The 24,772-nt window shown below is 40.4% G+C and overlaps 1 protein-coding gene across 2 annotated transcripts in view; it reads right to left on the minus strand.

Moving 5' to 3' along the window:
- Nucleotides 1-21,689, minus strand: part of USP14 (ubiquitin specific peptidase 14) — a 54,756-nt gene extending 33,067 nt beyond the window's left edge. For both annotated transcript variants that reach the window (XM_003734626.6, XM_002757109.6), the window contains exons 1-3: nt 21,530-21,689; nt 17,157-17,302; nt 12,668-12,700 (exon numbers count right to left, since the gene is read on the minus strand). In XM_003734626.6, the coding sequence (XP_003734674.1) occupies nt 12,668-12,700; nt 17,157-17,302; nt 21,530-21,545 (195 nt within the window). In that variant the 5' untranslated portion in view covers nt 21,546-21,689. The remainder of the gene's footprint in view (nt 1-12,667; nt 12,701-17,156; nt 17,303-21,529) is intronic.
- Between the last annotated feature and the right edge of the window lie 3,083 nt (nt 21,690-24,772).

Genomic DNA, 24,772 nt, shown 5'->3' on the forward strand with positions numbered 1-24,772 from the left:
TGGCTTGAGTCCAGTTCAAGACTAGCCTGGGCAACATGGCGACAACCCTGTCTCTACAAAAATACCAATATTAGCTGGGTATGGGGGTGCACTCCTGTAGTCCCAGCTACTTGGTAGCTAAGACGGGAGGATCACTGAAGCCTGGGAAGTTGAGGCTGCAGTGAGCTGTGACCACACCACTTGCATTCCAGCCTGGGTGACAGAGTGAGACCCTATCTCAAACAACAAAACAAACAAACAAAAAGCACTCATAAAATTCTTTCTGTGAATGTCTATTATGTAACTGTAATGATTATTTACATTTGAATACAAATATTTTTAGAGCATTAAATTCTCCATTACTGGAAAACATCAAACCAGACATACAAATTTGTTCAAAATATCCAATTTTGTAATTCTACACATTAACCTAAGTAAATATTTTTATTTAATACATGTGTAAACACTCCATACAATAGAAGGAAAAGGAAGACACTGTCATTGTAAAGCTTATAATCTTAAAATATGAACAACTTATTACTCTCTTACTCAATATCTTAATTGGAAGGCATGAACACATGAGACAAAGAAAAAGGTAGAACCAGAAGTGGTTTAAAAAAAAAAACCAGGGAGGAAAAAATGATAGCCAGAAGACTAAAAATATCCAGATGATCAAAATTAGGAAATTAGTAAGACCAACAAATTCAGTTAAGAATACCAATAATTAAATCTAATGAACTTTATTCTATCACATTTCTACATAGACATTTTATAAGATCATTGCAAACCTATAAAGCAATACTAAGCCATCACTACAGATTTTATTTTTTTTAGAGACAGGGACTCACTCTGTCACCCAGACAGGAGTACAGTGGCACAATTATAGCTCACTGAAGCCTCAAACTTCTGGCCTCAAGTCATCTTCCCCTCTCAGCCTCCCAAAGGGCTGGGATTGTAGGTATAAGCAGGTACCTGGCCAAGAATCTTTTTCCAAAGACAACTATCTTAGGAGCCAATTATTTAAAAAATATACTAGCAATAACCAATTAGAAAACACAATAGAAGAAATACCAACATAAATCTAAGAATAAATATAACAAGAAAAATGCAATACTTTCATGAGAGAAGAATAAAGCTTTAATTAAGGATATAAAAAAAGCACCTAAATAAACTGAAGGACATAACAAGTGTCTGAACTTGACTAGTATAAAGATGCAATTATAGTTACATTAAGTTTAATGAAATTCCTTTAAAAACCCTGCAAAATGATTCATTAGTGCAGCAAATTTATATCCATGATAATAGCTAAGAAATTTCAGAAAAATAATAGAGATTAAAACAATGCCCTTAAAAATTATTAGGAAAAGGGATTATATAATGAAAAATATTGAGAAAAACCATATAATAATTTAGAAAAACATACTATCGGCTCCCCACTTCATACCACACCACAACCATAATGAATTAAAGAGTAAAGATTTAAACGTAACAGAACAGAGGCATCAGAGGCAACACAACATATCTACAACCATACAATCTTTGATAAACCTGACAAAAACAAGCAATGGGGAAAGGATTCCCTGTTCAACAAATGGTGTTGGGAAAACTGGCTAGCCATGTGCAGAAAGCAGAAACTGGACCCCTTCCTGACACCTTACACCAAAATTAACTCCAGATGGATTAAAGACTTAAACATAAGACCTGGCACCATAAAAACCCTAGAGGAAAATCTAGGCAAAACCATCCAAGACATAGGAGTAGGCAAGGACTTCATGAACAAAACACCAAAAGCATTTGCAACAAAGGCCAAAATAGACAAATGGGACCTAATCAAACTCCACAGCTTCTGCACGGCAAAAGAAACAGTCACTAGAGTGAATTGGCAACCAACAGAATGGGAAAAAATTTTTGCAGTTTACCCATCTGACAAAGGGCTGATATCCAGAATCTACAAAGAACTCAAACAGATTTACAGGAAAAAAACAAACAAGCCCACTCAAAAATGGGCAAAGGATATGAACAGACACTTTACAAAAGAAGACATATATGAGGCCAACAATCATATGAAAAAATGCTCATCGTCACTGGTCATCAGAGAGATGCAAATCAAAACCAAATTGAGATACCACCTCACGCCAGTTAGAATGGCGATCATTAAAAAATCTGGAGACAACAGATGGTGGAGAGGATGTGGAGAAAAAGGAACACTTTTACACTGTTGGTGGGAGTGTAAATTAGTTCAACCATTGTGGAAGACAGTGTGGCGATTCCTCAAGGCCTTAGAAATAGAAATTCCATTTGACCCAGCAATCCCATTACTGGGTATATATCCAAAGGACTATAAATCGTTCTACTATAAGGACACATGCACACGAATGTTCACTGCAGCACTGTTTACAATAGCAAAGACCTGGAATCAACCGAAATGCCCATCGATGATAGACTGGATTGGGAAAATGTGGCACATATACACTATGGAATATTATGCAGCAATCAGAAATGATGAGTTTGTGCCGTTTGTAGGGACATGGATGAATCTGGAGAACATCATTCTCAGTAAACTGACACAAGAACAGAAAATGAAACACCGCATATTCTCACTCATAGGCGGGTGATGAAAAATGAGAATACATGGACACAGGGAGGGGAGTACTAAACACTGGGGTCTATTGGGGGGAAAGGGGAGGGTTAGGGTTAGGGTGAGGTGTGGAGGGATAGCCTGGGGAGAAATGCCAAATGTGGGTGAAGGGGAGGAAGGAAGCAAAACACACTGCCATGTGTGTACCTATGCAACTGTCTTGCATGTTCTGCACATGTACCCCCAAATCTAAAATGCAATAAAAAATTAAAAAAAAAATAGATTTAAACGTAAAAAAACTAATACTTATAAAAGAATGCAAGTGAATCAACAAACTCATGTATTGTTGGAAGATTTTCTAAAAGTGACATAAATATTAAAAAGACTGGGCTGGGCGTGGTGGCTCACGAGATCAAGAGATCGAGACCATCCTGGTCAACATGGTGAAATCCCGTCTCTACTAAAAATACAAAAATTAGCTGGGCATGGTGGCGCGTGCCTGTAGTCCCAGCTACTCGGGAGGCTGAGGCAGGTGAATTGCTTGAACCCAGGAGGAGGAGGTTGCAATGAGCCGAGATCACCATTGCACTCCAGTCTGGGTAACAAGAGCGAAACTCCATCTCAAAAAATAAATAAATAAAAAGACTGATATAACTAGCTACACAAATCTTAAAAGTGTCTATAAAACATTTGAAAACAATAAAGTACAGACAAAATTCCACCATATATACTAAGCACTCAAAAAAGTAAATCATTAAGAAATAGGAAATACATAAATACAAAAATGAGCAAAAGGGATAAAAACAAACAAAAAAGGCTTAAAATTAATGACCTAGGTAAGCTTCTACCTGACGAAGCTAAAGAAAGTAAAAATTAAAACCAAGCCACGTGCGGTGGTGCACACCTATAGTCCAAGGTAGTTGGAAGGCTGAGGTGGGAGGACTGCTTGAGCCAAGGAGCGTAAGGCCAGCCTGAGCAACAAAGCAAGCCCCCATCTCTAAAACAAACAAAAAAAGTTACCACCATTTGTCTGGATTTCAGCATCTCATTCAACAAAATATGATTATATAAAAATCTTGAAAACTTTTAAAAAACTGAAACCAAAGTAGGAAGAAATAAAGAGAAAAAGTTAACAAAGTAATAAATGAACAGGCTAAATATGTTTTTGGGAGGGGGAAACAAAGAAACTTATAAACCTCTGGCTGGATGACAAAGAAAACAGACAAATCGTAACTTGCCAATACTAGAGGAGAAAAAAAACAGCACTATACATTCTAGAATTAAAGGATAATAACAGTAGAATATGACAATCACTTCAACAACTTAAATGAGATAATTCCTTAAAAAATACTAATTACCAAACTGATATGAAAGAAAATATAATATTTAGTCCTACATTTATTAAAGATATTAAATTCTTAAAGTCTTCCTAGAAAGAAAACTCCAAACCCAGATGAAGTCTAGTGAATTAGGCTCCGCTAGAGAATTTTAGGCAACATTTAAAGAAAAAATATCCTGGTGGAGTGGGAGCAGAAATAAAAAAAAAAGAAAAAATAACAATACAAACTCAGAAAAAAGGAGATGCTTCCTAACTCCTTTTATATGAACAACATTACACTGATAGCAAAACCAGACAAAAAAAAAAAAAAACAAGAAAACTACAAACCATTATCTCTTATGAAAAGAGACACAAAAACCCTTAACAAAAGATAAGCAAATAGAATCCAGCAAGATATAATGTCCAAGTGGTGTTTAACCCAAGAATATAAGTTCTGTTTAATACTCAAAAGTCAATGTAGTTTACATTAATGGATTAATGAGATACAAAAATGATACATAAAAGGCATTTACAAAATGACAAAATTTAACTTCCATTCATTACAAAATCTCTCAGCAAACTAGAAATAGAATTCCTGAACCTGATGATGAACATCTATAAACTACCTCTAGCCATGACTGGAGGTTTTTCCCCTAAGGTCAGAAAAAAGGCAATGATATCCCCTATCAACCACTTCTACTCAGCACTGCATTTAAAGTCTTTTTTTTTTTTTCTGAGATGGAATCTCACTCTTGTTGCCCAGGCTAGAGTGCAATGGCTCAATCTCAGGTCACCACAACTTCTGCCTCCCAGGTTCAAGTGATTCTCCTGCCTCAGTCTCCCGAGTAGCTGGGATTACAGGTGCCAGCCACCACACCTGGCTTATTTTTTCTATTTTTAGTAGAGACAGGTTTCACTATGTTGGTCAAACTAGTCTCAAACCCCTGACCTCAGGTGATCCACCCACCTCGGCCTCCCAAAGTGCTGGGATTACAGGCGTGAGCCACTCCGCCTGGCCGCGTATAAAGTCTTAAGCACTGCAATAAAGAAAAAAAAGAAACAAAATGCACAGAGATTGAAAAGGAAGAAATAAAATGGCCTTACTTACAGATGACATATATACCTACAATTTCCTAAGAAATTAACATTTAAAATAAAGTCACAAGATACAAAGTCAATTATAAATTAACTTTATTTTTATATACACTAGCAGCCAACTGGAATATGACATTTCAAAAATACCACAGCTGGGGGTGGTGGCTCACCCCTATAATCCAAGCACTTTGGGAGATCAAGGCAGGAGGACTGCTTGAGGCCAGGAATTCAAGACCAGCCTGGCCAACATGGCAAAACCCCATCTCTACTAAAAACACAAAAATTAGCGTGGCATGGTGGTACATTCCTGTAGTGCCAGATACTCAGGAGGCTGAGGCACCAGAATTGCTTGAACCTGGGAGGCAGAGGCTACCGTGAGCCATGATCACACCACTGCACTTCAGCCAGGGCAGCAGAGGAAGACTCTGTCTCAAAAACAAAAACAAAAAAATAGCCAGGCATAATGGTGCATGCCTGTAGTCCCAACTATTCAGGAGGCTGAGGTGGGAGGACCCTTTGAACCCAAGAATTCAAGGCAGCAGTGACCTATGATTGTGCCACTGAACTCCAGTCCAAGTGACAAAGCAAGACCTCATCAGAAAGGAAGGAAGGAAGGAAGGAAGGAAGGAAGGAAGGAAGGAAGGAAGGAAGGAAAGAAAGAAAGAAAAAGAAAGAAAGAGAGAGAGAGAGAGAGGCCGGGCGTGGTGGCTCAAGCCTGTAATCCTAGCACTTTGGGAGGCTGAGGCGGGTGGATCACAAGGTCAAGAGATCAAGACCATCCTGGTCAACATGGTGAAACCCCGTCTCTACTAAAAATACAAAAAATTAGCTGGGCATGGTGGCGTGTGCCTGTAATCCCAGCTACTCAGGAGGCTGAGGCAGGAGAATTACCTGAACCCAGGAGGCGGAGGTTGCGGTGAGCCGAGATTGCGCCATCACATTCCAGCCTGGGTAATGAGCAAAACTCCTTCTCAAAAAAAAAAAAAAAAAAAAAAAGAAAGAAAAGTACCACTTATGGTAACATTAAAAACCATAAATAAGCCAGGTGTGGTAGCTTATGCCTGTAATCCCAGCATTTTGGGAGGCTGAAGCAGGCGGACCACTTGAAGTCAGGAGTTCGAGACCAGCCTGGCCAACATGGTGAAACCCTGTCTCTACTAAAAATAGAAAAATTAGCCAGGCATGGTGGCAGGTGCCTGTAATCCCAGGTACTCAGGAGGCTGAGGCAGGAGAATCGCTTGAACCTGGGAGGCGGAGTCTGTAGTGAGCCGAGACCATGCCACTGCACTCCAGTCTGGATGATAAAGCAAGACTCTGTCTCAAAAAAAAAAAAAAATCATGAAATACTTATCAATATGTGGAACAAAATATGTGTAAGTCCCAACACCGGACATTGTTTTGAGAAATGTTAAGATCTATTACCATGTTTGCGGATTAGAAGACTCAACATTGAACTGTCCCAGACTGACATACAGATTAAATGCAATTCCAATCAAAATCCCAGCAGGCTCTTATGGAGAAAATGACAAGCTGAATCTAAAAACATACAATAGACGTACAAAGATCCCAGAATAACCAACAAAACTTTAAAAAAGAAAAACATGCCGGGTGCAGCGGCTCACGCCTATAATCCCAGCACTTTGGGAGGCCAAGGCAGGCGGATCACAAGGTCAGGAGATCGAGACCATCCTGGCAAACACGGTAAAATCCTGTCTCTACCAAAAATACAAAAAAATTAGCCGGGTGTGGTGGCAGGTGCCTAGAATCTCAGCTACTCAGGAGGCTGAGGCAGGAGTATAGCTTGAACCAGGGAGTCAGAGGTTGCAGTAAGGCAAGATCACGCCACTGTACTCCAGTCTGGCAACAGAGCGAGATTCCATCTCAAAAAAAAAAAAAAAAGAAAGAAAGAAAAACAACTGGAAGAATTGCCTGATTTCAAGGCTTGAAGAATCAAAACAACAGGGAATGAGTATAAAGGTATATATAAAAATCAATGGAAGAAAACAGAATCCAGAAATAAACCCGTATGTGTATGGTCCACTGATTTTCAACAGACACACTGAGGAAGACTTGAAAAGGATAGTCTTTTCAGCAAATGCTGCTCACTAAACTAAATATTCATGTGAAAAATATAAACCTTAACCATTCCTTAACAGCAAACACAAGAATTCACTCAAAACAGACAATATATCTAAATGTAAACTTAAAACTTATTAAGCTTTAAAAGAAAACAGAAAAAAATATCTATCTTGTAAACTTGGCACTGACGAAGATTTCTTATAGTACAATTCGCTAAAAAATGTGATAAATTAGACTTCAATAAAATTAACTTCTACCCAACAAAACAATATTACATAGATGAAAATACAGGGATACCTTGAAGATGTTGCAGTTTAAGTTCCAGAGCATGAGAAAGCAAGTATCACAATAAAGCAAGTCACACAAAAATGTTTCCCCAGTGCATGCAAACATTATGTTTATACCAGTCTGTGAAATATGCAACAACATTAGAAAAGGAATGCACATCCTTAATTTTAGAATAATTTATTGCTTTTTAAAAAAAGCTAACAACCATCTGAGCTTTCAGTGAATCACCATCTTCTTGGAGGCGGAGAGTCTTGTTTCCAAGTTGATGGCTACTGACTGATCATGGCACTGGTTCCTGAAGGCTGTGTAATTGTTTAAAATTAGACAACAATGAAATCTGCCACATCAATTGACTTCCCTTCATGAAAGAGTTCTCTGTAACTTGTGCTTTTTAACAGCATTTTATCCAGTGGAACTTCTTTCAAAACTGGAGCCAATCCTCTCAAAGCCTGCTGCCACTTTATCAACTAAACCTATGTAGTATTTTTAATTCTTTGTTGTCATTTCAACAACATTAACGGCTTCTTCACCAGGAGTAGAGACTAGCTCAAGACACTACTTTCTTTGCACATCCATAAGTTAACGCCTCACCTGTTCAAGTTTTATCATGAGATTGTAGCAATTCAGTCACAATTTCAAGCTCCATTTTTTTTTCTTTTTTGTTTTTTAGACACAGGGTCTCACTCTGTCACTCAGATTGGAGTGTAGTGGCAAAATCATAGCTTAGTGTAACCTCAAACTCCTAGGCTTAAGTGATCCTACCGCCTCAGTCTCCAGAGTAGCTAGGACCACAGTTATACACCAACATTCCCAACTAATTTTATTTTTTGTAAAGGCAGTGTCTCACTGTGTTGCCCAGGCTGGTCTCGAACTCCCAGCCTGAAGCTCTCCTCCCATCTCAGACTCCCAAAGTACTGGGATTATAGGAGACAGCCACCACGCCTGATGACTTCTAATTCTAGTTTACTTCCTATTTCCACCATATGTGCAATTGCATCCTCAACTCAAGTCTTGAACTCCTCAAAGTCAGCCATGAGGGTTAGAATCAACTTCTTTCAAACTCCTGGTAACAATGACATTTTAACTTCCTCCCATGAATGTTCCTAATGGCATCAAGAATGGTGAATCCTTTCCCAAAGATTTTTCATTTATTTTGCCCAGATTCACAGAGAAACAACTTTATAGGGAAACTTTAGCCTTACAAAATGTATCTTTTAAATAAGATTTGAAAGTAGAAATTACTCCCTGATCCATGGGCTACAGAATAGTTGTTGTGTTAGCAGACACAAAAACAACATTCATCTCATTTATCTTCCTCAAAGCTCAAGTGAGCAGGTGCACTGTCAATGAGCAGTAACATTTTGAAAGGAATCTTTCTGAGCAGTAAGTCCCAATGGTGGCCTTAACATATTCAGTACTCCATGCTGTAAACAGATATACTGTCATCCATGCTTTTTTGTTCCATATACAGAGCACAGGCAGCAGAGTAGACTTAGCATCATTCTTTTTTTTTTTTTAAGTAAGACGAGTTTTTACCATGTTGGTCAGGCTGGTCTTGAACTCCCAACCTCAGGTGATCCGCCCGCCTTGGCCTCCAAAGTGCTTGGATTACAGGCGTGAGCCACCATACCCGGCCCGATTTAGCATCATTCTTAAGAAGTCCACAGTTTTTGAAATGGTAAATGAGCATTGCCTTCAACTTAAAAGTCACCAGCTGCATTAGCCTCTAATAAGAGAGTCAGCCTGTCCTTTGAACCCAGGCACTGACTTCTCCTCTCTAGCTATGAAAGGCCTAGACAGCATCTTTTTCCAATATCAGACTGTTTAATCCACACTGAAAATCTGTTGTATAGTATAGGCCACTTTTATCAACAATCTTAGCTAGATCTTCTGAATAACTTAGCTTCTCCATGAGTACTTGCTGCTTCACCTTGCACTTTTATGTTACAGAGATTGCTTCTTTCTTTAAATCTTGTGCTCTCCCGACATCCCACCACCCAACAGGCCCCAGTGTGTGTTGTTCTCCCCACTGTGTCCATGTGTTCGCATTGTTCAGCTCACACTTATAAGTGACAACATGTGGTGTTTGGTTTTCTTGTTCCTGTGTTAGTTTGATGAAGAAAACGTAGCTTCCTTATCTCTCTCAGCCTTCACAAAATTAAAGAGAATTAGGGTTTTGCTCTGGGTTAGGCTTTGACTTAAGGCCACTTAAACTTTCTCCATATCAGCAATAAGGCTGTTTTGCTTTATCATTCATGTGTTCACTGCAGTAACACTTCAAGAACTTTAGCTTTTAAATTTCCTTTGAAAACTGCATCTTTGCATTCACAGCTTGGTTAACTCATGCCAAATGCCTAGCTTTTGGCCTATCTCAGCTTTAAACAGGCCTTCCTCACTAAGCTTAAGCTTTCTGTTGAAAGAAAGAGACATGCAACTCCTTCCTCTTGAACACTTAGAGGCCACTGCAGGGTTAGTAACTGGCAAAATTTCAATACTATCTAGTCTCAGGGAACAGGGAGGCCCAAGGAAAGGGAGGAGGGAACTGCAGGTGGGTGAAGCAGTCAAGAACACACCTTTACCAATTAAGTTTGCTGTCTTATAGGAGTGATTCATGACACCCCAAAATAATTACAAAAGTAACATCAAAGATCAACATACTTCACATGATAGTAATTAAAATGTTTCAAATATTGCAAGAATCACCAAAATGTGACAAAGAGATATGAAGTGAATACATGCTGCTGGAAAAATGGTGTATACAGACTTGCTCGATGCAGGGTGGCCACAAACCTTCAATTTGTAAAAATCACAATTATCTGTGAAGCACAATAAAATGAGGTGTGTCTGTATATAAAACTCTGAGGTGAATCATAATTTGTAAGAGGGCAAAAGGGTCACAAAACCAAGAAATCTGAGAACTACACATCCCAGAAATACAAGGTTTAAGTAAAAAGTCAATGAGAATAAACATATCACCAAAAGAAAAAAAGGAAAAAAAATCACTCATTTTAAGCAGCAGTAGAAAAAAACTTAACCAAATTTAACAGGCTGAGCACAGTGGTTCACACTTGCAATCCCAGCACTTTGGGAGGCCAAAGTGGATAGATCACCTGAGGTCAGGAGTTTCGAGATCAGCCTGGCCAACATGGTGAAACCCCATCTCTATTAAAAATACAAAAATTAGCCAGGCATGGTGGCACACACCTGTAATCCCATCTGCTTGGCAGGCTGAGGTAGGAGAATTGCTTGACCCTGGGAGGTGGAGGCTGCAGTGAGCTAAGATCACACCATTGCACTCCAGCCTGGGCAACAAGAGAGAAACCCTGTCTTTTAAAAAAAAAAAAAATTAACAGTCTTTCATAATTTTAAGTTGCAGTGAGCTAGAATAAAACAAGATGTCCACTCTTTTTTTTTTTTGAAGAGGTATCTAGCTTGTTGCCCTGCTGGAGTACAGTGGTGTGATCTCGGCTCACTGCAACCTCCACCACCCAGGGTCAAGCAATTCTCCTACCTCAGCCTCCCAAGTAGCTGGGACTACAGGCGCATGCCATGAGGCTCAGCTAATTTTTGTATTTTTAGTAGAGACGAGGTTTTGCCATGTTGGCCAGGCTGGGCTCAAACTCCTGACCTCCAGTGATCCACTGCCTCAGCTTCCCACGCTGGGATTACAGGCATGAGCCACCACATCTGGCCAAGATGTCCACTCTTATCACTTTCTATTAAAACCCAACAGAATCTGCCACTGTATTAGAAGCCCTATCAAAAAGTAGGACAAGGCCTGGCACAGTGGCTCACACACCTGTAATCCCAGCACTTTGGGAGATTGAGGCAGGCAGACCACTTGAGGTCAGGAGTTCAAGACCAGCCTGGCCAACATGGCAAAACCCCATCTCTACTAAAAATACAAAAATTAGCTGGGTGTGGTGGTAGGAACCTGTAGTATCAGCTACTCAGGAGGCTGAGGCAGAAGAACTGCCATGAATCCAGGAGGCCGATGGTACAGTGAGCTGAGATCACACCACTGCACTCCAGCCTGGATGCCAGAGCAAGACTCTGTCTCAAAAAAAAAAAAGAAAGAAAGAAATTAGAAGTCATTTGTTTACCAATTACACTTCAATACAGTGTAAGAAAACTGAAAGTTTGTCATTATTTGCAGAAAATATATTGCAAAAAATTGTCATTATTTGCAGATAAAATGTTTATGTACACAGAAAACTCAACAGAATCTGCCAAAAACACAACTGGAATTAGTAAGTGAATTGCTTGTAAGAACACAGAACGAAAATAAACCTAGAAAAATCAATTGTATTTTTACATTCTAGCCATGAACACCGGAAACAAATTTTTTAACATCATTTTAAGCAGCGAACAAATGTTAAGTTCCAGTAATTTAAGAAAAATCACACAAGGCTGGGCAAGGTGACTCACACCTGTAATTCCAGCACTTTGGGAGGCCAAGGCAGGAGGATCGCTTGAGCCCAAGAGTTCAAGACCAGTCTAGGCAACATAGCGACACCCCCATCTCTACAAAAAATAAATATAATGAACTGGGCATATTAACATACATCTGTGGTCCCAGCTACTCAGAAAGCTGAGATGGAAGGACTGCTTGATCCTAGAAGTTTGAGGCTGCAGTGAGCCATGACCATGCCACTGTGCTCTAGCCTACGTGAGAGTAAGATCCTGTCTCAAAAAAAAAATACTCATGCAAAATCTCTATACTGAAAAACTACAACTCTGCTAAGAGAAAATAAAGACCTAAATAAATAAGGAAGTACATCATATTCAAATACTCAATATTGCTAAGATGTTTATTTTCCCTAAATTGAACTACAGATTCAATGTAATCTCAAACAAAATCTCAAAGAGGAGAAAGTTAGAGAATGTATACTATCTTATTTTAAGACTTTTTTTTGAGACATAGTCTCCCTCTGTTGCCAGGCTGGAGTGCAGTGGAACAATCTTGGCTCACTGCAATCTCTGCCTCCCAGGTTCAAGTGATACTCCTGCCTCAGCCTCCTGAGTAGCTGGGATTATAGGCATGCACCACCACACCCAGCTCATTTTTTTCAAAACTTTTATTATAAAGCTTTAGTAATCAAAAACATTCAGTACTAGTATAACTTTAATCAACTAGATCAATGAAACAAAAAAACAAAACAAACCTACAACTGATTTTCAAGAAAAAGTCTAATACAAGTCAATAAGAAAAGGCAAGTATTTAATGCTGGAAAAATGGATATACATATGAAAAAAAGTCATCTGGAATTTATTTTGGGATCATAACGAGGTTACTGCATTATAATAAACATTCATAAGAAAATACTTACATTTTTTATTTTGATGTTTCCCCAATCATCATCCTGTTTCAAAGACAAACAAAAGACATTTAACTACTGCTATACAAGCTAAACATAATCTAATAATCAATTAATTTTAAGCTACTTCAAAACAGAATAAAATGTTTCCTGCACACAGATTTTATTAAAAATTATTGCAATATAAAAAATTTTTTTGGCCATGCACAGTGGCTCACACCTATAATCCCAGTACTTTGGGAAGCTGAGGCGGGCAGATCACCTGAGGTCAGGAACAGCCTGAACAATATGGAGAAACCCTGCTCTACTAAAAATACAAAAATTAGCTGAACATGGCAGTACACACTTGTAATCCCAGCTACTTGGGAGGCTGAGGCAAGAGAATCAGTTGAATCCAGGGGGCGGAGGTTGCAGTGAGCCAAGATCACACCACTGTACTCCAGCCAGGGCAACAGAGCAAGGCTCCATCTCAAAAAAAGAAAAAAAACAGCAACAAATACGAAAAAACACCTAAGTATAAAAATAAATACTTTTAACAAGTACTAAAAAACACTCGACTAATAAAAAATGATAGATCCTATTTTTTGATGTTTGGAACCAGCATAGCTAATAACTAGCTTTTATGGCAAGAATGAAGAGTTAATGTAATTAGGGTAACTATATAATTTATCATCAAAACCAGGAGACTGGTAAGAATGCAAATGCTATTAAAAATATACCAAGAGAGTAAACCAGACTACCCAAGGCAAACAAAATCTTTTTGTTGTTGTTTTAAGACAGAGTCTTGCTCCTCTCCCAGGCTGGAGTGCTGGAATGCTGGAGTGCAGTGGTGCAATCTCGGCTTACTGCAACCTTCGACTCCCGGGTTCAAGCAATTCTCTGGCCTCAGCCTCTGGAATAGCTAGGATTACAAGCAAGCGCCACCACACTTGGCTAATGGCAAATTAAATCTTAATAATATTTGCATATCCACAAATGTTTCTCAAGTGGTAAATTTCACATCTATAAAGTAATTAAATACTTTCTCTTCAATATGCTGAATAAAAACCAAGACTTTTTTTTCATGCATGATTAGTCCAGAGGTATTTTAACTTACTGCAGCTAGGTCTTTCCCTCGTAAGATAAAGTCAGTTCCATATTACCCTCTTTTATAGAAGGTATCAGGTACTCAATAAGCTTGTCTCCCCATGATTGGTGCCACTAATTATCTCCTTGGACACTCTGCTTTAAAATGGAACAATAACTTCCTAAACAATAACTTCCTATGACTGCTAAATATAAGGACTGATAACTATAAATGCCCCCTAAGATCACTTACCCAAGGTCACACAAAGCTGGGAACTGAACACAGATCTGCTTGACTTATAAATTACATTCTCTTTTAAGTACTATGTTACTTAAACCTCTTTAAAACTCATTTATAAAATTTCCTCATTTATAAAATATAGGTAACATACAGTTGAGAATTAAAGAAAATATAAGAAAAGACAGACACAGAATAAGTACTCAATAAATGGTAACCATTAGCAGTTACAGTTTCATTTAATATGCATTTTTCTATAATTTTCAACAGCATACCACTACTACAGTGTTCAGAGCACCAATTAGGCTATGAAGTTCACTAAAGGCCAAAGGTTCATACTGTATCTTGAGGAGTAAACAAAGTTTTTTCTCCAACATGTGTTTTACTGCCCAGGAGGGGCAGTCAGTCTTTATCTCTAAAGTTAACTATAGCTCTTTAGCATTTTATCTAACCCTTCAACAAAGTTTTTTTTTTTTAACTATACTTATATTATTAAAAAACAATAGTAGAAGCCAGCTGTGCCTCTACTATGTGGTGGCCTACTGTGGTGGCTCATGGCTGTAATTCCAGCACTTTGGGAGGCCCAAGGCAGGGCAGATCACTTGAGGTCAGGAGTTCCAGACCAGTGACAACATGGTGAAACCCAGTCTCTACTAAAAACACAAAAATTAGCCAGGCACGGCGGCAGACACCTGTAATCCCAGCTACTCAGGAGACTGAGGCAGGAGAATCCCTGGAGCCTGGGAGATGGAGGTTGTAGTAAGCCAAAATCACGCTATTGCACTCCAGCCCCTGAGCAACAGAGGAAGACTCAATCTTAAAAATAATAATAATAATAGATATTGTCTCGTCTTTTCGGCAGTCCTTCATCAGTGATGCTGGCAAGGTTGGATTCTTAACTGTGGTCACTATGGTTATTCCAAAGGAAATAAAGAAAAAAATTAAGTTTCCTCTCTTTGGAGTCTCACTTTTTTGCCAGGCTGGAATGCACTGGCGAGATCTCAGCTCACTGCAACCTCCACCTCCTGGGTTCAAGCGATTCTCCTGCCTCAGCTTCCCAAGTAGCTGGAACTACAGGTGTGCACCACTATGCTCAGCTAATTTTTCTATTTCTAGTGGACATTACCATGTTGGCCAGGATGGTCTCAATCTCTTGACCACGTGATCCACGCACCTTGGCCTCCCAAAGGGATTACAGGTGTGAGCCACCAGGCCCAGCCAGTTTCCTTTCTTTTTAAACAAAAATTTTTTCCTCCCTTTTCCAGGTAGGAGTGAGGTAACAATTCCTGTTAAGAAAAATGGGGGCCGGGGGCAGTGGCTCACACCTGTAATCCCAATAACTTTGGGAGGCCAAGGTGGGCAGATCACTTGAGGTCAGGAGTTCAAGACCAGACTGGCTAACATGGTGAAACCCATCTCTACTAAAAATATAAAACTTAGCAGGACATGGTGGTGGGCACCTTTAATCCCAGCTACTCGGGAGGCTGAGTCATAAGAATCACTTGAACTCAGGAGGCAGAGGTTGCAGTGAGCCAAGACAGCACCACTGCACTTCAGCGTGGGCAACAGATCAAGATTCCAACTAAAAAAAAAAAAAAAAAAAAAAAAGAGGCCGAGTATGGTGGCTCACACCTGTAATCCCAGCACTTTCAGGGGCTGAGGTGGGTGGATCACAAGGGTCAGGAGTTCAAGACCAGGCTGGCCAACATGGTGAAACCCCATCTCTACTAGAAATACAAAAATTAGCCAGGCGTGGTGGCGGGCACCTGTAATCCCAGCTACTCAGGAGACTGAGGCATAGAATTGCTTGAACCCAGGAAACAGAGGTTTCAGTGAGCGGAGATCACACCACTGTACTCCAGCCTGGGGGACAGAATGAGACTGTGTCTCAAAAAAAAAAGAAAGAAAAAAAGCGCTCTTCATTAATGGGTAGAATGCAATAAAGGCCAAAAAAAAAAGAACATTTTCCAGAACCAGGGCTTCGGTAAAGATGCTGAAGTGCTCTGCATTTCAACATTCAAATGCATATACAAAATTATATGCTGTAATAGCTTTTTTAAGAAAAACAACCCTATCTCTATTGTTCTATATTTTTAAACTGAGATAAAATTTTCCATCCTCATTAGAGAAAATTACTAAGTATTAATTTCCTTTTAGTCTAAACAAAATAAAACTAATACTTTGAACACATCCTCATCAGAACAAAGATTCATACAATACAGATAACTGCAAAGTGTTCCACTCTCCTGACCTGCAGAGGTATCTGGCAATACAATACATTTTAAAATTAAAAGTTAAATGATGCTTGTAGAACAAAGTAATTTTGGATGGAGCTGGAGACCATTACTTGCTAGTTTCTTAGTAAACTAACACAGGAACAAAAAAGAAAACTTCATGTTCTCATTTGTAAGTAAGAGCTAAATAATGAGAACATATAGGCCTGGCACAGTGGCTCACACCTATAATCCCACCACTTTGGGAGACCCAGGAAGGTGGATCACTTGAGGTCAAGAGTTCCAGACAAGCCTGACCAACATGGTGAAACCCCATCTCTACTACAAATACAAAAATTAGCCAGGTGTGATGACAAACACCTGTAATCCCAGCTACTCAGGAGGCTGAAGCAGACAGGAGAATCACTTGAACCCAGAAGGCAGAGGTTGCAGCCAGCCGAGATTGCACCACTGCACTCCAGCCTGGGCGACAGAGCAAGACTCTGTCTCAAAAAAAAAAAATTAGAACACATAGACACATACAGGGGAACAGACACTAGAGCTCTTACTTGAGGGTAGAGAATGGGAGGAGGAAGGGGATCTAAAAAAAAAAAAAAAACTACCTATCAGGTACTATGCTTTGTACCTGGGTGATGAAATCTGTACATCAAAACCCTGTGACACGAGTTTACCTATACAACAAACCTGCCCATGTACCTCGGAACCTAAAAGTTAAAAATAAATAAAAGCAAAAAGATTTTTTAAATGATGCTTTTATAATACCATATAGTGTTGTGAAATGATGACAATGTTCCTCCCTTACACTAACATGCATAAGACAGTTTTAATCCCACAGATGACATACTCTAATCATATTTAAAAAAACACTTCAAATCCTACATTAAAACTAAACACATTTTCCAGTGTTATTTTTCACAAATTATATAATAATAGTAATGTGATGAAAATTTGGACTACATTTTACCTTTAGTGTTCCTCCTTTCACCATAACTTTCTGTCTGGCGGGCTGGACACCAGTCAACGCAAACAGCTGAGCCTTGAACACCACTGGGGGTTCATCAGTATTCAATTCTACACCTTCAAATTTCTCCTTTCCCCATTTTACAGTAACTGCAAACAAAATCACAATTTTTTTAATTAAAAAATAAGATTTACAGACCCTTAGAAGATCACCATTAGGCAGTTACTGAGAGTCAAAGTGTGTCATTCATCTTTCTAAGTCCCTAACACCTACCTAATCAAGAGTGGCATGCATGCAGTAGGTCCTGAATAAAATTTCACAGGATCAAACCTAACTTCTCATTTGATACTTACAGAAACTGAGACTTAAGAGAAGCAGATTGATTTGCTAAGGTCACAAAACTGGTTAATAAACTTCCAAGTCTTCTGAATCCTACTTCAACAATATAATGATCATATTAAAATATTTCCCAAAATAATAAGTTTCACAGCCTCCACAATTTGTTTAATTGAAGACTCATTCACATCAGCACACAGCACTGGAAAACAGAATGGTTTAAGTAAAAAAGACAGCTTAAGAAAAAAAGTTCCTGTGAGAATAAGGCACCTCTAGAACCACTTAAAGAATACAGATTCTGAATCATAAGAAATGTGGGAGAATTGAAAAGTGTCATTTCTGAACAGTAGGTGCTCAAATATTAAGAAAAAATCCAAAGACATATGTAAATCATTTAAAAACATATAGAAATCCCACCTCACAGCCATTAGAATGGCTATGACTTTTTAAATTTAACAGAAAATAACAAGTGTTAGCAAAGATGTGGAGAAACTGGAACACTTGTACACTGCTGGTGATAAAGTAAACACAGCATTACCATGTGATCCAGCAATTTCACTTCTGGGTATAACCAGAAGATCTAAAAGCAAGCACTCAAACAGATATTTGTACACCCATGTTTATAGCAGCATTATTCACAATAGCTGAAAAAGTGGGAGCAATTCAAGGGTTCATCAACAGATTAATGGACAAAGAAAATACGGTATATAAATACAATGGAATATTATTCAACATTAAAAAGGAAAGAAACTCTTACACATGCTACAACATGGGTGATTCCAGTTACGAGACACCTAAAGTGGCACATTCACAGACACAAAAAGAGAGTGGTGTCTGCCAGAGGATGTGGAGGAAGGTGATGGTTACTGTACCTGTAAAAACCATTAAAATGGTAAATTGTATTACACATATTACACCACAATAAAAAATTTCAATCAGTCTCATAAAATGGCTAACTTTTGAAATATATTGTTTTAAACCCAAAGACATATATTGTTTCCACTGAAAACTTTATACCTTTCAAAAATAAGAACCTCATGACTGTTAACTGCTTTTCAACTCCTTAAATAAGAATTTGAAACCTGACCCTGACACCAAATCGCAATTCTATCACCAGTTCAATGAATATGTTGAGCATTCATTTAATGACAAGACCAGTACCAAGCACTGGGAAGACTCTCCATAAACTTACCGCTTAATAAGAACGGGAAGGGAGAAGGCTATAGTAATTAACAATGTAAGTATTATAAAGGCTACAGCAACACAGTGGAATGCTTCATAAATAAGGAAAGATTTCCTGGAGGAAGTGTTAACTTTTGAGTTATCACCATCAACTTTGAATCTTAAAGAAAAGATTAGGTGTTAGAGACTAGGAGAGAACAGAAGTAACCCCAGAAAAGAAGAAAAATATTCCACAGCATAAAGTAGCATGGTGTGTTCTAAAATGTAAGTAATTAACTACTGAGTGAAGGGAAAGTAGCAGTAGATGAAATTGGAAGCTGGCTAAGGATCGAGTTATAGAAGATATGTCATCCTAAAACATACATAAAGAGGCTGAGTACATTGGCCCATGCCTGTAATCCCAGCACTTTGGGAGGCTGAGGTGGGCAGATCACTTGAAGTCAGGAGTTTGAGACCAACCTGGCCAACATCGTAAAACCCCGTCTCTACTAAATATACAAAAATTAGCTTGGCATGGTGGCAGGCACCTGTAATTCCAGCTACTCGGGAGGCTGAGGCAAAAGAATTGCTTGAAACCGAGAGGTGGAGGTTGCAGTGAGCCAAGATCGCACCACTGCACTCCAGCCCGGGCAACAAGAGCGAAACTCCATCTCAAAATAATAATAATAATAATAATACATAAAGGCTTTATGTTATAGGCAATGTGTAATTCCTGAAAGATTGTCATAAAAACCACTTTGTCTGGTTTGAATATTAGATCACTCTTGCAGCAGCAGAGAAAACAGGCTTGAAGAGGGCACACTGCAATCACTGAAATAAACTAAAAGCATATTACAATAGTACAAGCTAAAGATGATATAGGATCAAACCAAAACAGTACCAGAAGGAGAGAACCTACCTGAAATTTATCTAGCTATCACTATGAGCAAGTTAAAACTTTTTGCTTATGCTTAAAAGAAGAATTCTACCAGTATCACAGAATCATGTTGAAGATTAAAACAAAGCAGTTTGTACAAAATTTTAACTCTGTATGAGGCACAGTAGATGTGTGTTTATTTTTAGAGACAGGGTTCTTGCTCTGTCACCCAGGCTGGAGTGCAGTGGCACCATCGCAGATCACTGCATCCGCTAACTCCTAGGCTCAAGTGATCCTCCCAACTCAGCTTCCTGAGTAGCTGGGATTAAAGGTATACACCATGGCCCCTGGCTTTAATTTTTAATAGCACTTACCCTTAGCCGTTTAATAATCTAAATACTTAATTTTCTTCTTCTTTTTTTTTTTTTTTTTTTTTTTGCTAAGTGCAATGGCACAATCTCAGCTCACTGCAACCTCTGCCTCCTTGGTTCAAGCAATTCTACTGCCTCAGCCTCCCGAGTAGCTGGGATTACAGGTGTCCGCCACATCGCCTGGCTAATTTTTAATAAAGACGGAATTTCACCATGTTGGCCAGGCTGGTCTCGAACTCCTGACCTCAAGTGATCCACCCGACTTGGCCTCCCAAAGTGCTGGGATTACATGCATGAGCCACTGTGCCGGGCCCAGATACTTAATTTACTACTAAATCTTATGAAATAATACTTAAAATGTTCTCTTCATTTTAATATAGAGCTTTTTGCTGACCCTCAAAATACAGATTCTCAGTATGGAGAGGCCAAAGGAAGGGACCTTAGAAATCTACTTGCGTTCCCTCATTTGGGGGGTGATGAGGAAAAGATCTGATTAAATATTTAAGACAAAGCTCAAATTTTAAAAAAGAAACTTTGCTCAGGGCTGGTATTTTTTGAGGAAACAGAGGGGTTTTGTTGTATGTGTGTGAACCTACTGTGTGTTTAAGTATTAGAATATTTCAAGAGCCATTCCACTGTTACGACTTGAGAAAGGTGTTGGACAATCATTAAGAATTCGATTCAAGATTCTAGACCATCAAGATACACCTTGAGATCAAACATTACTCTTGATTCGTATCATGCTTTGAAAACGCTGAATCTTCAGTAAAGAAACTGACAGAGGCATGGTCAATGAATCACACATCTATAGCCAATTGGAGCCACCACACATATTTTAGGTGCCATTTTGAATAAGACTATGAAGCAGCAAGTTCCATTCTCTAAGTAAAAGTGATCCCTGGCCAGTACCTTGGACCTTAAGCAAGCAAACAACACAACCCCTTATCAAACGCCAATCAAGAAATGACACCCCGGAGATACGTGTATTCACCTACTTCTGAAAGCTCACACCACGTTCCAGATACAGAAATCCAATACAACGTCTGATGAAATGAAAATGAAGCAAAAAGGTTTACAATCTGCCTCGGGACAAAACTAAAACTGGTACCAAAGGGGCAGTCGAACAAAGGCAAGGAGCAAGAGGAGGGTGAAGGGCGACCCCAAGAAGGATGAGGCCTCATCTTCCATCCCCGGTCCCTCCATCCCTCCCTTTCTTTCCCACTCCCTTCCACGACAACCACTGAGAAGTCCGTCCAAAGGAATCGTCCTGCACCTGCAGCCTGGTGCCCAGCGCCCCAGGACACACCCTCACTTTCACTGCACACCAGGGCAGCATCAGAAACTATTCTGCAGAGTCACGACTTTGAAAGGCTTCCCCATCTCCACTCCCCCCCGCCCCCACCCACCGGTGGGCTCAGGGAAACGGCGCTCCCCTGTCAGGCAGGGGAAAAGGAAGAGACGACCCAGCCGGGAGAGGGTACGGTGCCAGGGTTGTCTCCGCGCCGCCGGCCCCGCACACCCCACCCCGGCCCCTCTCGGCCCATCCCCGGCGCCCGCCAGTGCAGGCCAGGCCTACGCGGAGGCCTAGCGCCGGGCAGGTGAGCGGCCTGCGAGGCCAGGAGGGGGCTCACCGGAGTAGAGCGGCATGGCGGGGCGCGGCAGGAGGCGGTGGTGCAGGAGGGCTGGGCCTGGCACAGGAGGCTAGGGGATTGGGACCAGAAGCAGCTGTGGCGGCGGCCGAGGCAGAAGCGCGGTGGTGGCGGCTGCTTCGGTGCGACGAGAGTCTCATTCAAACCGGCCACTGGCGATGACGCAGCAACACGCAGTACACCCGTACAGCTCCGGGGCGACTGCACGGAGGAGACCGGGTGTGAGGGCCGGGGCGAGGCCTGGAGGGCCGGGGCGGGGCCTGGAGGTGGCGAGAGGATGGAGGAGGGGGAAGGCGGTGATAAGGCAGAAGGGAACGAGGGAGGGAAGGGCGCGGGGCCCTAGCCAACGCAGCAGGTGCGCGCTTGCGCACTGGCAGCCCGCCGCTGGCGCCCACTGGCCACGTGGTCTTGGCGCGGCCCAGCCCTGCGACAGATGATGTGGGAACTTGGAATCCCACTTGCTGTCAGAGGCTGAGGCGGGAGAATCGCTTGAGCCTAGGAGGTCGAGGCTGCAGTGAGCTGTGATCGTGTCACTGCACTCCAGCCTGGGCGACAGAGCGAGACCCTGCCTCAAAATAAAATAAGTAAAATTAGTGGTTGTAAAATCAGGTGTTTTCAGTACCAGCTGTTATTCGCTAGCTGTATGATGTCTGGGAAACTCAGTTTCCTTATTATTCACCCACACCTCATTTTATTGCATTTTTAATAAATTGAAGGTTTGTGGCAACCCTGGGTTAGCAAGTCTATCAGTGCTGTTTTTCTAACAGCATGTGCTCACTTCATGTCTCTGTGTAACATTTTTGTAGTTCTCGCAATATTTTGAACTTTTTTATTATTATTACGTCTGTTCCAGTTATCCATTATTAGGGATCTTTGATGTTACTATTGTAATTGTTTTGGGGTGCCACTAACCACACCCTTGTAAAACGGCGAACTCCAATGTTTTGTGTATTCTGACTGCTCTGGCAACAAGTCTTTGCCCACAGAGGTTCAAGGCTTGAGTTGGGGACACAACTGCAGATGTGGTGGAAATAGCAAGAGAACTAGAATGAGAAGTGGAGCTGGCAGATGTGACTGAATTGCTGCAATCTCATGACAAAGCTTTAACAGGCAAGGAGTTAGTTCTTATGGATAAACAAAGAAAGTGGTTCTTGAGATGGAAACTACTCCTGGTGAAGATGCTGTGAATACTGTTAAATGACAACAAAGGAATTAGAATATTCCATAAACTATGGAACTGTTGGTAAAGCAGCAGCAAGGTTTGACAGGATTGACTCTCATTTTGAAAGAAATTCAAATTTCAAAGTTTTCTGTGAGTAAAATGCTAAACACTGCATGTCACAGGGAAAACTTTCATAAAAAGAAGAGTCAATCGATGTGGCAGATTTCACTGTTGTCTTATTTTAAGAAATTGCCACAGCTACCCCAAACTTTACCATCCATCACTCTGATCAGTCAGCACCTATCAACATTAAAGCAAGACCCTCCACCAGCAAAAAGGTGGCAAGTTACTGACAGCTCAAATGATCCTTAGCATTTTTTAGCAGTAAGGTTTGATTGTTTGTTTTGAGACAGGATCTCACTCTGTCACCCAGGCTGGAGTCCAGTGGCACAATTACAGCTCACTGCAGCCTCAGCTTCCAAGCTCAAGCTATCCTCTCACCTCAACCTCCTAAGTAGCTGGGACTACAGGTGTGCACCACCACACACAGCAAATTTTTTTTTTTTTTATGTTTTGTAGAGATGGAATTTCACCATATTGCTCAGGCTGGTCTTGAACTCCTGGTCTCAAGCAATCTGCCCACCTAGGCCTCCCAAAGTACTGGGATTATAGGCATGAGCCACTGCACCCAGCCTTAACACTTAATAGACTACAGTATAGTAGAAATATAACTTTTATATGCACTGGGAAACCAAAAACTTTGTGTGACTCACTTTATTACAATATTGCTAATATTGCAGTGATCTGGAACTAAACTAGCAATATCTTCAAGTTGTGCATGAAAAATGGAGATAATGGTACAGTATCTACATCACAGGATTGTTATGAGGACTAAATAAGATTATGTATAGAAGATTCTTAGCACAGTGCATTGCACATGGTATGCAATAAATAATACTTATTTTTTATTACATAGTAAAACTTCAAAGGGATTTTGCAGGCTATGTTAGAATAGCAGGCTATGGATAGCTTTATTTTCTATTTTTTTAATGTTCAGTAATATATTTCTATAAAATATATATTTTAAAATATATTGCATAGATTGGTTGGGTGCCGTGGCTTACGCATGTCATCCCAGCACTTTGAGAGGCCAAGGCAGGTGGATTGCTTGAGCTCAGGAGTTCAAGACCAGCCTGGTCAATGAAGTGAGACCCCCATCTTTACAAATAAAATTTAAAAATTAACCAGACATGGTGGTGCATGCGTGCAGACCCAGCTACTTGGGAAGCTGAGATGGGAGGATGGCTTGAACCCAGGAGGCAGAGGTTTCAGTGAGCTGAGATTGTGCCACTGTACTCCAGCCTGGGTGGTTAAGATTCTGTCTCAAAAAACAAAACAAAACAAAATAAAAATATATCATATAGATCATCTGTGGGAAAATCTTTGATGCCCTTTGTTGAAGCTGATGGTACAGGAGGCCTAAAGATTGAAGAATTCAGAGGCAAATCATCATCCTCTCGACTACACTCACATTGCAACCTGTGCTTTTTTGTTGTTGCTTTTGTTTTGTTTTGTTTTGTTTTGTTTGTGTTTTTGAGACAGTCTTGCTCTGTCACCCATGCTGGATGGAGTGTAGTGCTGGGATCTTGGCTCACTGCAACCTCCACCTCCCAGATTCAAGTGATCCTCATGCCTCAGCCCCCCGAGTAGCAGGGACTGCAGGCGTGCACCACACGCCTGGCTAATCCTTGTATTTTTAGTAGAGACGGAGTCTCATCATGTTGACCAGGCTGTCTCAAACTCCTGGCCTCAACCAATCTGCCCACCTTGGCCTTCCAGAGTGCTGGGATTATAGGCACCATACCCCGCCAGCTTTTTCTTTAGTAGTTCTTATCACACTTCTATTTTTTTTAAACACATGTATTCCCCCAAGGACACTACAAACAGGAATTGTGGCTATCTGATAGGCACTTAGCAATTACTTAATGCTGTGAAAACTAGATGTGAAAGCTACCTATCTAAAGTTTACTCGTTCTGTACATGACCAAGGAATCTTGCAGACC

This window comes from Callithrix jacchus, chromosome 13 (assembly GCF_049354715.1).
Source record: "Callithrix jacchus isolate 240 chromosome 13, calJac240_pri, whole genome shotgun sequence".
NCBI classification, from domain to species: Eukaryota; Metazoa; Chordata; class Mammalia; order Primates; family Cebidae; genus Callithrix; species Callithrix jacchus.